The sequence below is a fragment of the Sabethes cyaneus genome, chromosome 1 (genome assembly GCF_943734655.1).
Source record: "Sabethes cyaneus chromosome 1, idSabCyanKW18_F2, whole genome shotgun sequence".
In the NCBI taxonomy this organism is placed as follows: Eukaryota; Metazoa; Arthropoda; class Insecta; order Diptera; family Culicidae; genus Sabethes; species Sabethes cyaneus.
Window position 1 is genome coordinate 43,858,212 of NC_071353.1, and position 15,287 is coordinate 43,873,498.

A 15,287-nucleotide genomic window follows, 5' to 3' on the forward strand; every position below is an offset into this window, starting at 1 on the left:
TTTGCACGGTTTTTTTTTACACGGGACGCATCCCCCGTGTAAAAAAAGAATTGGGTGTATTTTAGTATGGGCTGCTAGTCGAACGAACTTTAGCTCCAGACGCACCGCCCAGTCGATCGAGATTCGAAAGACCAGGTTTGCGGGACCAGCATCATACCATGAAACTAACTGGGCAATTTCTAAATTTAGCTGCATACACTGTCAAACCCTTGAAATGATATACATAGTTTCTTTTACATACATACGAAAAAATGCCGCTTTATTTCTTTTTGTAGGAATCATAAATATGCTCATAACCTAGTTTTATCAGATACTGAAATGATTTACTTTCGACAAGCTCACCCAGTTCTGTGGCAGTAAGAAAACTTTCAACTGGCGGCAAAAAATTTTCCAATTCTCCGTCCAAAATGTAACATAGATCAATCAATCTGAAGAACATCATATTTTGCATTGTATCCAGCGGAGCATTCCGGTTATAGTCCTCCCAGTTGTCCCGCAGGATTGCTGCACACCATATTTTATGCCGCACTTCCATAGGTTCTTCAACAAAGTCTAAAAGTTCGAGTGCTTTGCGGAATTCAGCTTCCGATGATTTGTTGTACTCGTCAGCTATGAAAAGCTGTAATAAGATAGAATAATATAGAATAGCAGAATAAAACTAGAAACAAACTGAATCGTTACATCGACAATTTCTTCCGGGGTTAAAACCTTCGCGTTTCTGATGTCATAGCCGTAGATGTTCAGAACCTCCACCGGGATTTGCTCCTGCAGGTCCATCAATCTAGCTTCGGAGTTTATTTCTGCTATCTGGGAACTAAAATCACCTTCCGCTGCAAGAGCGCATAACTTGGAAAGTGATAACATCACTCTTTTCCGGCTGAGCAATTCTTTTTCGTGCTGTGCCAGAGCTAGCAGCACTTCGGCGGCCTGAGCTAGTTCTCCGTTGAACACTAGCTGGATCCACGCCAGAGAAGGGTGATCGCAAAGAAAACGTGCCAATTCGGCCTGATTTCCCTTGAAACGCTGAAAAATATCGCCCTGCTTATTTTGCCGCATATGCCAGCTTATAGCAAATTGCGAAAAGTCGTACTCTTTGTAGCGTTCGATGTAATCATCTAGTCGTGTCTGGTTGTTTGTTTTGTCGCAGATCACAACTAGAATTTGGAAGTCTAGGTATTTTTCGGCCAGTTTAGCTGCCAATTCGTACTGTTCAAAGTCAACTAAAAGAAAGAGAAAACGTATTTCATATAATCAAATCTAGATGCATTTTCGCAAGCTTTAATAACCGCTTTTTTTTGCTGTCGCGCTTCAAGCACACGAAGGCTAAGACCAGACTTGGTCCATCTCGCCAATAACCGCTTTAATTCTATTCATCAAAAACGACACATCCACACTCACCTAGAGGAAAAATCAAATCGCTCCTCTGCGATTCATACTGTTGCTGAAGAACCGCTCGTTTGCCCTCATCTTGGATACTTTCTAGATAATTTTTTCTTCCATCCAGCACAAAATCGATCAATTCTGTCATCTGTTTGTAGTGCTTGATACGAAACTCCGGTTCTCCACTACCTTTGATGCCGTACTTAAGTGTACAAACGATCATGTGCAGCAGAACGTCTCTCAGACCATATTTGCCCGACGAAGCAGTCCACGGAACATACTCATATCGGCTCGGTTCTTGTCTTACGACGAACAAGTCACCTTTTGATTCGCGGAACTTCATCACCTCTTGCAGCACGGTTATCGTAATTGTGTTAACTTCTACTAACGCAGTTTGCACCTGGATCGTTGTGAGCTCCTGTTTTACATAATTCTCTACAAGTTCACTTAGGACTTTGAATATTTCGTGCATTCGACTGATTTGCACATAAAACAGGTCTTGATTAGTAAGATTCGGGGATGGTGGCGTGCGATTTCCTTCCCGCAAAGTAATATCGATTGCTTCGTCTATAATGCGGGCATGACTGTTGTGAAGACATTTAATGGCGATAGCTGCAACTATTTTCTCCGCAATATCCGACAGCAAGTGAGCCGTGGGACGAACAATATCACCCGAGCTGACAGCAGTTAGCTTGTCCCAAATTGTCGAAGCATGTAAAAATTCAAAAAACTGTGTTAGCGCAATGTTTTTTTCTCGCAGCTGTTGAACAATTTGCATGGACGTAGATGAGCCAAGGCCATGCTTTGATGTCACCTCCCAGCGAGGATCTGCTGCTGGTATATCTTCGGCAAGATCTTCCGCAATCTTGAGAACTATTTGATCTAGCTCACAGTCTAACGATTTTTCTTCGACATTTTGAAGTATTGAGTTGATGATATCGTTCGATGCAGTGTTGTTCCGTTTTATGTGATAAATAAATGCAGCTTTTAGCTGGTTTACATTGTCTTTGTTTGCGTTTCCGACCTCTTCAGGATCTATATCATACAAAATAAGGTTGCCGGCGTTTGTGGTTGCTGGAGCGAAAATTGATTGATTTATAAAGACAGAATCATTAACTGATATGTTAGGATTGAACATATCAGAAGAAATGGATGAGTTAAACACTTCACTGTTTGGTTCAAAGTCTGACGGCGTAACGATAACCATTCCGTGAATTTTAGAGAAAAATAGGGCCATGTTCTGGAAGCAATTGGCTGCCAAAATTCCATCATCTTGAACGTTGAACTCGATTTTCTCTAACTCTTCCGACGGACTGCTGCTTTCGCTATTGGCTGAACTTCCCGGATGTCTGTCCAACATAACTGGGAATATGTACTTGTCGTTATAAACATATGCCATGGTTCTATTTGCAACGAATTTGAACTTGAGATATTCTTCTTCCCTCTCGCGGCTGTAATAACCTTTGTACTTCAAAATAGCGTTCTCCTTCAAGACCATTCCTTCAGCTTCTGTGTATACGAACGTAAGCAATACATAATGAACTTGTGGTGTTCGCTGCAAATTACAACCCGCTGCTAATATGATAACTCCGCGGTCAGTCGACTGCATGTCAAGTGTCCACAGTTCGATCTCACTATTGTCTCCTCGTACACCGTTCCAAAACTTATGCATGAAAAAGTCTCGAATTTTGCGCATAATTTCTGCATCTTCACATAGAAATCGCTCATTCGTGCCACCCGGGCTGAACGCCCATCGTTGGATCCATTTGTCGGCTAGCAGGGTTATGTGCCACTCGTGGTGGGAAACCTTCTCGCTGCTGATCCTTATAAGCTTCTACAAAAAAAGAACAAAACCAAGGCATTAAAATTTTGCTATTTTTAATTCTGCGTTACAAAATTACAATTATCACTCACATTCTCTCGCTCTTGCACACTGTGCATCCCAATAATTATTGAAGCGAACTTCTTGCCGATACCACCGAAAAATCCGGATGGTGGTTTAATCTGCCGCGACACAATGGTTTGCCTTCCACCTTGTAGCTGTATTTGCAACTGGACCAAACTGCAAGTAGTCGTCACTAGCAAATAGTTTCCGCTTACCAGGCTTACCAGTTCCTCGAATTCCTGTCCTTCTAAAATGTTACATTCGTCGATTGATGAACCGTCGTGAGCTATCGATGGCCAGTAGCGAACATCGCCAGCAGGAGACACTGCCAAACAGGATGCCATTTGATGACCTTCGGAAAGAAATACAGAAACTAATGTCGCCTTGTGGCCTATGTCACAATGTGGTAGGGTCAGTTGACGACACTGGCTGGTAAGCGCTCTCCGAGGTGTTGGAAAGTTATCACCCATCATGGCTCCTGACCCTAGGGCCAAAGCTTTCGATTGACTTTCCCGGTACTGCCAAATAAGTAACCGTCGTCCGTGCACTAACCAAGCCCAACCAATCGGGCTGTAGTTAATAGATACGGGAGCATTCCGTTCTCTGAATGCAAGGACCTCGTTCACCTGCACCGGTAAAGGCAGGCCATAACATTCCAAGATGTTATAATCGGATTTTGCAACAACTTGCAAAGTGGAGATATTCGAGCGAGTAGACAAACTGTAACGACTGGAAGTATATTGAATTTTATTTTTGTTTTACATATTCTCGTTTTAATTAGCTGTCAGTCTATTGGTAGTAGAACAGATTTTGTAATCTTTCCAACGTTTCAACTGTGTATTTCAGTCTTCTTCAGGGATTTAAACGCTAGAAAGATTACAAAATCTGTTCTACTATCAATAGACTGACAGCCAACTAAAACGAGAACAGTCGACAGCACAAATTTTTGAAGCAAAGTAACTTACGCGGATCCCTTACGGCCGCTAGGTCCCCCGAGCAGGCCAGAGTTTTTGCTTCGTCCGCCTGTTGAGAACAATGAGCCTCCAAGCGATTGCCGTGAGCGTGAGATGTTACTGTTTTTTGATGCCCCATAAATAGATCCAAATGATTTGTCCATCGTAGCGGCTGCGTGAATATTTACAGAACGATCGTAATCTTTACACCAACACTTAATTTTTAAGTTAAATATTTATTAAACTTGAAATTAAGAAAGTTAACCATAAAACTACCTAGCTGTAAACGCCGCAAAGTAACAAGAAAAACGTTATTGGTTGTTTTTGTTTTGACATTTCATTATTCAATTCAGATCATCCAGAGATGTCAGATAATGCAAAAAGAACAAAAAAACTGCTCGAAAAGCTTCATGCTACACATAGGGTAACCAACGTATTTGGACCTATAGTTACTATATATATAGTTCGGCGGATAGAAAATCGGGAGCCAAATAAACGTCAAAAGCGGAGCCAAAAGCTTTTCAAAATCCAAAATGCAGGAGTAATGTTAAAAAAATACACTTTATTTTCATAGAACTAGCCATTTTCAACACCCGCCAGTGATTATTTTTCGTAAAAACCTGCACATTTCACCATAATTTCAAATTTAATTTCATAAATCAGGGATGCCAATTCGCCTGGTTTTCTATCCGCCGAACTATATATATAGTAACTATATTTGGACCCCATCAGCAGCTGTACATAATTTGGACACTTACAGAAAGATCAAATGGAAGTGTCCAAATTATGTACAGCTGCGAATGTACGAAATGGTGAAATAGGACACAATATTTAGTTTCAGTTTAGTTTTCAGATTATTAGTGAAGCTGCAAAGTTGATGCATCACTGGCCGTTATCGTTTGTGTTGGTATGAGGCTATGAGGCTCGATCTCGGGTACACATTGCTTCCCTGCCGATCTGCGCGTTTCCCGATGACGATTTTAATGTCTCGTAATGAGCAGCTGTCGTTGGGCACGTTTATGATAGTGTAGTTAAAAAACAGCCTCTTCAACATACACATCCTTTTGTTGATCGCCTTCCAGTCCACTACGCGATCCAGCCACGGTCCTGCTAGGCAGCCATGTTTTTACAGTCAACATCTAACCATTTGAGTAAATGAAATAGCACGACACCGCTATACGTTCTGTTCGTTTTACTCTGCAAAGCCGGTATGCTGGGAGATGGGTAGTATTTGCAAATCTTAGCCAGATTTTTGCAAATAATACTCACGCCGACAGTAGTTGTTGGCTACTGTCAAACACATTGAGTAGGGATAGGGTTGCCAGCAGGCTTGGCATACGCTTTTCGATTCGATTTTGCTCTTTTGATTACTGCACCTCAGCTAAGCAAAATTTGAAAAAGTGGTATATGGAGCATTTGTAGAGCAAGTAATTGTCTACAATATTGCTGAAGAAAGTAATGGTTTATCTTTTGTATTTACGGCGCTATAGGACAGTAATGCCGTTGGTAGCAAAAAGAGCGCTCTTTTTGCTACCAACAGGGTAGCAGCCTTATAGCGTTGTAAATACGAAAGATAAATCAATACTTTCTTCAGCAATATTGCAGATAATAACAAATTCTACAAATGCCCCATACATCACTTTTTCAAACTCTGCTTGGTTTATGTGCAGTAATCAAAAGAGCAAAATCGAAGCGAAAAGCGCATGCCAAGCCTGGTTGCCAGTCCCTTGGATCCAGCCCATCACTACAAAGCCCGTTCCCAGCTCATTGGTCATTCTACCGCTCTTGTAAAATTGGGCCTTTCCGTCACGGATCCTTCACAACTTGTCACCTTTGCGACAGATCTCTTGCAGTGCCAAACTTTCGAGCAGCACCCTGTCGCCACAGCCACTCACGAAATTAAGCGACCTGACGAAGTTCAAGGTACCAAGGATCCATTCCCTGCTCTTATTTCTTCGCTTTTTTCCATGCCGAATGTTGCCAGTCGAATTGTCTTGATTTTTCGTAGTATTTTAGATTTAGGTAGGTTGTCTTACAAGGGCTACACTACCGAGTCTCGTGATGGGACAACCATCTTATAGTACCGAGACAACACAGGGCCTCCTTCCCTGTCGGTGTACGGCTTAGTTTCCACTAAGGTTGGCACTACTTAGGAGGTGAGGAAAGCAGCCATTTACCAACCGCCCAACAAAATTTTTTGTTATTAAGCCCGTGTTGCCCGCTAATTAGCTCTGCAACGGTTAAATAAGCTACTATTCAACAAAAATATTTGTTGGGCGTTTCTTATCTACCTTTTCGCGTGCGTAATGGCAGTTAGTGGGTACAACTTTCAGAAAACGTCAGCATGCCTTTGGCAACTTTATTCACGTCAAGTTGATATTTCCAGCCTTAATTGTTGTTGTAGAACTTTCAAGCATACGGAATTCCCAAAAGCAATTAAACATTGACGAAAACTGTACCCACTAGTCGCCACTAGACACATGGAAAGGTGGATACACCGCTCATTTCACTGGTTTTGGTAGAAATAGGTATGATTAAATAGCTGGTAAATCTAGTGTTAAAACACTTTTGAGTAAACTTGGATGAATTCTGGTTTATCTCATGAATACACTGATAACTAAGTTCGATTATAACTTGTAAAATTTAAACGTAACAAGTTAGTGACGAAATCAGCGTATATATTAGTATACAATTTACAGTGCGTGGATTACAAAAATTACTACTATGGACTGGATTCCATAACCACATGGAAAAAATTCAATTAAAAGTTAATTAAGCGTTTAATCACTCCCTAACTCGTAAAACTTACGCAAAATAAAATTCAACATGATTTTTTAAATATTTTTTGAGAGTTTAATGTAAAATACACAATTGAGCAACTACTCAGACATCACAAGAATTGGAAAAAAGATTTGTTTATCTATCGATTGTATCGATTTCTCCCCGGAGAAAACTGAGCTGAATGTTTTCTCACGGAAGCATGATTCAGTACAACCACAGAGAACAGATTAACAGGCTCGAAGGAAGTAATCGATTTTTTGTGTGTAAAATCTGTCGGTAGCGCCCTCCAGAAATAGTTTGCCAAACGCATAAAAAATATCCATGTACCTTTATCAATATTTCTTTGTGCTGGAGTTACATAGCAGCGATGGCAGCGGCATCAAGATTTAGTTTGCCACTTACTGCTCGAGGGGTGCTCTATTGAAGGATTACTCGTAGATTACAAGAAAACCGTTTACACACTTTTTGTCAATTACCTGTTAGTCTGTTCTCTGTGGTACAACTGCAACTTCTACTAATGGATAGAACGATCTTGCAGGTTTTAGTCACAAAATATCTCGGGGTCTGGTTCGATTCTAAATGCACTTGGGCATGCCATATTAGGGATCTGAAACAACCCAACAAACATTTTTGTTGTATAACAGCTTCTCAAGCGCTTGTTACCCGGTAATTAGCTATACAAAGGTTTAATAAGCTACTAATCAACAAAACTGTTTGCTTGGAAAAATGCCAACAGAGTATCAATTTTCTCCGTGCAATAACCGGGACCTAGTGGGGCGCCCACCCAGAAGATCTTTTAAGGTTGTACCAAACAACGATACTGTCGGTTCTCGAATACGGTTATTTCTATTTCCGCTCCGCCGCGAACACGCCCCCTAAGGCCCTAAGCAACCAAAAGTTTGGATTTCATTTAAGGAACGAACTCGAAAGTTAATATTTGGTTCAAATTTAGTTCCGCAGGACTTTCTTGCTGAACAACATGATACTACATTTCCAAACTGAAATTGATTCCTAATAAAGAACCGTTAATATTTGCATCAACTTGAAAGTTCATCATGCGACTTGAAAGTTCAACATGCGACTTGAAAACTCACCATGCGACTTGAAAGTTCAATATGCGACTTGAAAGTTTAACATGCGATTTGAAAGTTTGAAATTGAAGTGAAACTTCGACGCAGACACTGAAACGGCGTTTTGATTGAATAGTGAAATTTATACTTACTCACTTACTTATGTATCCATGTCCGCCAGTCCGGCAGAACAAAGGGATGAAATCAGAGATCTCCATTGCTGACGGTTACCATCCATGGCTTTTACCTGTCCTTTTACGGCGTCCCCGGGCATCCTATATCCGCTAAATCGAATACACTCAATGTTCAATATTCAATATTCACAATGAGGTTCTGTTCGTGATAAAATTCAAACCTGATGCGTTCATTATCGGCGAGATAGGCGAATAGTGTATGTTCATGAGGGATGTTCATAGATTCAAATAATCACTTTTTGTCGATTTCTCTAACCACTGCCACTGAACAAAAAAGTATTAAAATGGATATCTGCAATACATGCAATTATTATTTTTAGACGTAGTCAACATCACGAAACTGGAAATTTTGATGTTAAATCAGATATTCTTTTCTTCTGAAAAATATGTTTTGGCTTTATTGGTATTATTCATTACATATTTGGTTTTAACAGACATGACATTAACAACGGGATCATACATTAAACAGAATTGAAATAGGATTATGTCTTGAGAAGAAAATTGGGTTGCCAAGTGACTGGGTTTTCATTTCGAAAGCCGGTGGCCGGTCAATCCGGCAACAAGGCCGGTTTTCCGACAGATGAAGCCGGATTTGTACTTTTTTCCTGATTTGTTAAATTTTCTGATGAATTTATTAGCAATCCTGAGCAGTGTATCATTGAAGATAGCTAGTTTCGCAGTCAAATAACTTGATTCTGGCGGTGATATACATTAAATTGTCTACAAGCGTCAGAAGCAAGTTGTTGTCATTCTAGAACTTCTTCTTCTTCTTCTTCTTCTTCTTCTTCAGCAAGAGCCGGGGTGACTCGTGCTGTTTCAAGCACTCGTCTCCATTCAACTCGATCTTGGGCCACTCGTCGTCAATTTCCTAGTCGTCTCAGAAGTCGCAAATCGCTTTCGGCCTGGTCAAGCCATCTTGCACGTTGGACCCTTCTGTTCCTGGTGCCGGTGGGGTTGTTGAAAAGGACTGTTTTCGTCGCACTGTCGTCCGCAATCCTTACGACGTGTCCGGCCCACCGTAGCCTGCTAACTTTCGCTAGATGTACGATGGGAGTCTCCCCAAGCAGTGCCTGTAGCTTGTGATTCTTACGCCTCCGCCACACTCCACTTTCAGTTTGTACTCCGCCAAATATCGTCTACAGCACTTTCCGCTCAAACACGGCCAGGGCGCGTATGTCCTCCGTGAGCAGCGTCACGGCTTCAAGTCCATAAAGAACTACCGATCTAATAAGCGGTTTGTACATTGTTAGCTTCGTGCGGCAGCGTACGCTTCCTGATTGTAGCGTTTTACGAAGGGCAAAGTATGCCCGATGGATGCGCCACTGGATCTCCTTACTAGTGTTGTTGTCCGCGGTCACCAGCGATCCCAAATACACGAACTCCTCTACCACTTCTAGTACCATTCTAAAATTAGCTATCTTCAATAATCCATTAAGCCTTTCAATGTTCGTATTGATGTCCGAAATTTTCAATCATTCGATTACCGATTAATCGGTTGGCGTTGTATGCATTAATCGATTAGTTCAGTATTCGTGCCAGTAGTATTCGATTACGGATCTCAGATCTCGGATCCGGATCCGAATCATCTCGGATTATTCGAATTTTTTAATCCTCTTTGAACTATTCAATTAAGGAATTACTCGTGCCCGCAGTATTCGATTATTCCGTATTCTAATCGATTACTCGATTAGTCGAGTGATTACCCGACATCACTAAATGTTCGTTGTGGTTGCGACTGGTGATGTCCTGACTTTCTCTCTGGGCCAGTTACATGCTACCGGCGACTACCCAGATAACTACCCAAATCATTAACGCACATTACACATTCCAGGCAAATCTTCTAATATACTATAAATATCAAAATGCCAGCGGCCTGCCAACCCCCCCTCCCCGCCCCCGCCCACGGCATTTTTGAAAGCAGGACCGACCGGCCGGTTTTTGTAATTTTCAAACTTATGGCAACTCCAGAAGAAAAGAAATTTCTGACATCAGGAACGCACCAATAATATTATTTTTAAAAGTTCAATTTGATTTATTTTCCCCAAAAAATAACTGACAAAAAAAAAACAGTTGAGAAGATAGGGCATCCTAATAATAAAATATTTATTCTAAACCGGAGCAATGGACTGTGATATTCTAATATCACATTAGTATTTGGTTTATGTTCTTTGCCATATGTTGTGCGGTTGTGCCCTTGGCTGTGCCGACGAAAACTTGAATGCAAGTTAATGGCTTTGCATGAAGCTATTTGCTTTTCAGCTCTCCTTTATTTACTCCATTTATCACGTATTATGTACGAGGTATTTAATATGTGTTATACAATTCATGCTAACTCATGTAAGATTATAGGGGGTCAACTTTTCAATTTTACCATTCTATGCTCAGTAAGAGCAGAAGGCAAAGTAAAAACGTTTTCATTCATGCGGAGTAATTTACTCAATGATACAGCTACATAAGAGCGTGACGAAGCTATAGTGAGGAATCCTTACAAGTGGCTCCGCAGCTTTGTATACTATTGCAATGCAAAGCTTTAGGGTGTATCTGGAACAGGGTTTGATTTTGACTCCAAATTTTATCCAGCCCGGTTTTGTTTGCTTATGTATGGCAAGAAATGTATTTCCCGTAATAGAAAAGGATGTGCGTTTGTCTTCGCGTACAAAAAGCGGAAACCCGTACAAGTTTCGGTTTGCATCCGACTACGCATTCTACACGGACTGGCCTAAGGGAGCTACAGTACATGGATATCGAATGTCGCCTCACTACTGCTCTGCTAATGAAACCGCACTCCCAGACCAGTTCATTAGCGGTTTCTTATTCAGTCGATCCTCGGCAGCCAGTTAATTCACATTGTATTTTTGGCCAAATCGAAAAAATATTCAAAAAATTATTGATCGAGTTAAACGTTTTAAAAACTACCAATTTCTGTTGACTTCGAGAAAGCGCTCTTTCCGTGAATTAATTCTCGAAAATTTTGCGCAGTCCTAGTTAAAATTGTGCGCCACCCAATCTGGAAGTTCAAAGGTTTCTTCTACCAGTTTCTTGCGATTTCAGTTTTAATGTTCCAAAGCAGTGCTTTCAGAAATGACCGATGAACGGACACCGCTAACGTCGGTTCCATCGCAGCATCTGCTGGACATTGATAGTTCATCGTCCTACGCTCATCAAATAAAAGGACACGAAACGTTGCGGGAGCGACAGGTGAAAACCTTTCAATGTTGGATCTGTTCCGCCATTTTGTAAGTTATACAGAAAATATTTGAACCGAAATTTTTAAATCGAAGAAAATATTCACCGCTTGCAGAGGAGCATTTATAATTGGAATAACAATAAGCATCAGTTATATTATACTACAGGACCTGAATCCAGATTCAACAAATAGCACAAATGCTACGACAACGGCAGACTTTCCGGATCTGCTTAATCTCATAAGCTTTCCTATATCTGGTAAGTTCGGTATCCGCGCATGACGTCGAAATACTAACTTGTTTCTCAACCAGATGAGCCGATTCCGAACTGGGATGCACCGAATATTACCGAGCAGGACGCAACTGATGCAATATCCGAGGGTGAGAGAGCACTAGGGGATAAGGAATTACTCGAAGAAGCTTTAACGGCACCTCCTGTAAACTCGCCGTCATATCGACACCAAAGAGCCGTTGGCACGACTGTTGCAGCACGTCTAGCCGCGAAAATAGGTTACGTCGAAAACAAAGCTACAAAGGCTTTCGCAAAAAAGTTCGATATTAGAAAACGTCACAGACGATGGAGTATCGGCAAAGGACCGTTAATTAGAATACCTCATCAGAATATAACACAAAAATGTGATTTTACAGCCAAATTTCGAACCAGTAACGGAGCTTGTAACAACAAACTGTTTCCTTTTCTGTATGGAGTGCCGATGTTACCGTTCCGGCGTCAATTGACGCCAGATTACGCGGATGGAGTGTCTAGTCCACGTGCTACGGTCGACGGCAAGGAACTTCCTAGTGCTCGGCAAGTGTCATTGCAGATCCATCGACCTTCGTATCATAGCGATCCAAATTTTACTGTTATGCTTGCAGTTTGGGGACAGTTTCTGGACCACGATATAACTTCAACGGCACTTAATCAAGGAGTAGGCGGTAAAGCGATAGAGTGCTGTGATCCAGGTCAACCACGCCATCCGGAGTGCTATCCAGTACCGCTTGGTCCAGGTGATCCATACTACCAGGACTATAATGTAACCTGTATGAACTTTGTGAGATCGATCCCAGCTCCAACAGGGCACTTTGGTCCTCGCCAACAGCTCAATCAAGCAACAGCGTTCATCGATGGTTCCGTGGTGTATGGTTCCGACGACGAAAAAATGACGCAACTGCGCAGTGGAACAGAAGGAAAGTTACGTATGTTTACTACACCGGATAGTCGTGAACTACTGCCAATTTCTACCGATAAAAACGACGGTTGCAATGAAGATGAAATGAATGCCATTGGAAAGTATTGCTTCGAATCGGGCGATCCACGGGCTAACGAAAATCTTCATTTAACATCGATGCACCTTATTTGGGCGAGACATCACAACAGTTTGGCAACCGAATTGAAGAAGGTTAACCCAGACTGGGACGATGAACATTTATTCCAAGAGACTCGCCGGATATTAGGTGCACAAATGCAACATATAACATACAATGAGTTCCTGCCGGTGATTTTCGGCGAGGAAATCAGCGGAAAGATAGGTATACTACCGACTCCAGAAAACGATAGCGATTCATACAATGCGACAGTCGATCCAACGGTAGCAAACGTTTTTGCGGCAGCTGCGTTCCGGTTTGCACATACCTTATTGCCGGTACGATACTTGGTAGTGTTTCTAGTGACATGAATTTATTTTTTTTTTCTTTGTTCGGCAGGGCCTAATGAAAAAAACCAACGATCCGACGTCATCAATTGGCGGAATTGAGCTGCACAAGATGCTGTTCAATCCTTACTCGTTATACGGGCGCACGGGGCTGGACGATGCAATCGGCGGAGCAATGAGTACACCGTTGGGCAAGTACGACCAGTATTTTACCACGGAACTGACCGAGCATCTTTTCGAAAAGTCACAGGACCTGTTGCATGATAGGCCATGTGGTCTGGATTTAGTATCGCTAAACATCCAGCGGGGACGCGATCACGGTCTACCAGCCTATCCTCATTGGAGGAGGCACTGTCGTCTTCCTCCGGTCGATACGTGGACTCAGTTGGCCAAAGCCGTTGACTCAAACTCTCTGAAGCTGATGCGACAAATATACGGAGAACCGGAAAACGTGGACGTCTACTCCGGTGCTCTCAGTGAACCTCCCGTTAATGGCGGTATAGTCGGTCCGCTGTTAACATGCTTGTTGGGTGACCAGTTTGTACGTTTAAAGCAAGGCGACTCGTTTTGGTATGAACGTAGAAGGGGACCACAGCGCTTCACAAATGGTGATTTTGTTTAATTTATTTTTTGGTGTATCGTCCATTATTAACGTGTTATTCTTCGTTTTGATAGATCAACTGCAGCAAATCTACAAAACTCGATTATCTAGCATTATTTGTCGCAACTCCGACGCTATCGGTCATTCACCAGTATATCTAATGCGGAAGGCTAATATTGAAACTAACCCGGTGCTTAAATGTTCTGAGCTTGATTTTTTCGACTTCACCGTCTTCAAGGACAAAAAAGATAGCCTTTCATCGGGTCGCGTCAAGCTGGCGACAGCCAAGGTTGCAGTTGCAGTTCTACAACCAAAACTTAATTCAACAGACAACAATGAAACTATGCCGAATGATACTACGGCCAGTACTAGTGCATCAATAACCACAACGAGTACAGTGTCCGTAATTACAGAATCCAAGACACTTCCCTAGATTTGCTGCTGATTAGATAAGCGTAGGATTGATAGGGGTCTTGTCATCGTAAAAACTAAATCTGCAATATCCCGGTAACGGGCTAGGTTTAATAAATGTTTTCTACCTATATAATCAAACAATTATATGATAATGATAAATTTCCGTTCGATAATAGGATTATCTAGATCATCGGCTCTTGAAATAAGTTGGGTTGTTGCCCCGTGAACCGTGAATCATTCATTGATTGATGGTTCGCTTTCGCTTTGTATGAGACATTTCACCTTGGACTCACGATCTAACCGCAAGACATTCTGAAAGGTATTGTTAAGGGACTACTGTTATTTCAGGATGGCAAACAAACAGTTTTATTTTAAAAGTTGTTTGACTTAAGTGTCAACTTGATTGTTATTAACTCTGTCTCATTGCCTCATTGGCAGTAGATGGGCTTCCTCCGTAGACGAGTATGACTAAACGTTTAGCGAATTCGAACTCAAACAAAAACTGATATGCACTTCGATGGAATGCCCAACCCATAAAGTTGAAGATGGTAGACTACTTATTAAAGTGCTTTACACTCATCAAGGCGCCTTCAACATTTATAACACTTGTTTTATCTTGTTAGGTACAAGTGTCTTGAAGTTGCGCTATTTGCTGGTAAAATGATATATTTTATTACTTTTATTGGCCGCTGTACGACGTTACTTGGACATGTGTCATATACTTATTGATTTGTACAGTTAGTCTATAAGTACGAGTCACCCACAACTGTGGGTCACTTTTGCTTTAGCTGCTAATTTTCGTTTGAATATCACCTAATGATTGATCAAATTGTTAATACTACTTATGAGTAACAATTTCATCAAACAATTAGTATAATACTCACGCATTAATCGGCAAAAAAAGCTAAAATGACCCATAATTTAGTGTGATCATGTTTGTAGAACTACTGTATTTAACAAAATGAAAAATCTCTGATATCCGGTTTACTTTTTTCTAAGGTGCCATGCATTGCATAATGATTGAGTAAAAGCCGAATGATATACAAGTAAAAAATGTTGGAAAAACTAATAATTATTCTTATTCGCAATTTATTAGGTAAAAGGAGTTCGGATTTGGCGACAAACATACCGGCATCAACAAGAGATTATTATTATCGGTCACCAGGGATGAT

General features: G+C 41.3%; 2 protein-coding genes across 3 annotated transcripts; one reads left to right on the forward strand and one right to left on the reverse strand.

Annotated features, from left to right (window-relative positions):
* Window positions 1-259: 259 nt before the first annotated feature.
* LOC128737745 (nuclear pore complex protein Nup133) lies at window positions 260-4,479 on the reverse strand. Of its 2 annotated transcripts, none has more exons than XM_053832459.1 (5): window positions 4,231-4,479; window positions 3,295-3,985; window positions 1,399-3,214; window positions 682-1,220; window positions 260-619 (listed from the first exon to the last, which is right to left on the reverse strand). In XM_053832459.1, exons 1-5 carry the CDS (start codon window positions 4,380-4,382, stop codon window positions 260-262), a joined length of 3,558 nt encoding a protein of 1,185 aa, XP_053688434.1. In that variant the 5' UTR covers window positions 4,383-4,479. The 2 variants fall into 2 exon arrangements, with proteins under 2 accessions (XP_053688434.1, XP_053688427.1); XM_053832452.1 differs by having other exon boundaries at window positions 3,295-3,994.
* A 6,865-nt stretch (window positions 4,480-11,344) lies between these two features.
* LOC128745622 (myeloperoxidase) lies at window positions 11,345-14,134 on the forward strand. Its single transcript, XM_053842697.1, has 5 exons — window positions 11,345-11,499; window positions 11,565-11,707; window positions 11,761-13,091; window positions 13,153-13,708; window positions 13,776-14,134. The coding sequence occupies exons 1-5, from the start codon at window positions 11,345-11,347 to the stop codon at window positions 14,132-14,134; spliced, it is 2,544 nt and encodes an 847-aa protein (XP_053698672.1).
* Window positions 14,135-15,287: the final 1,153 nt, after the last annotated feature.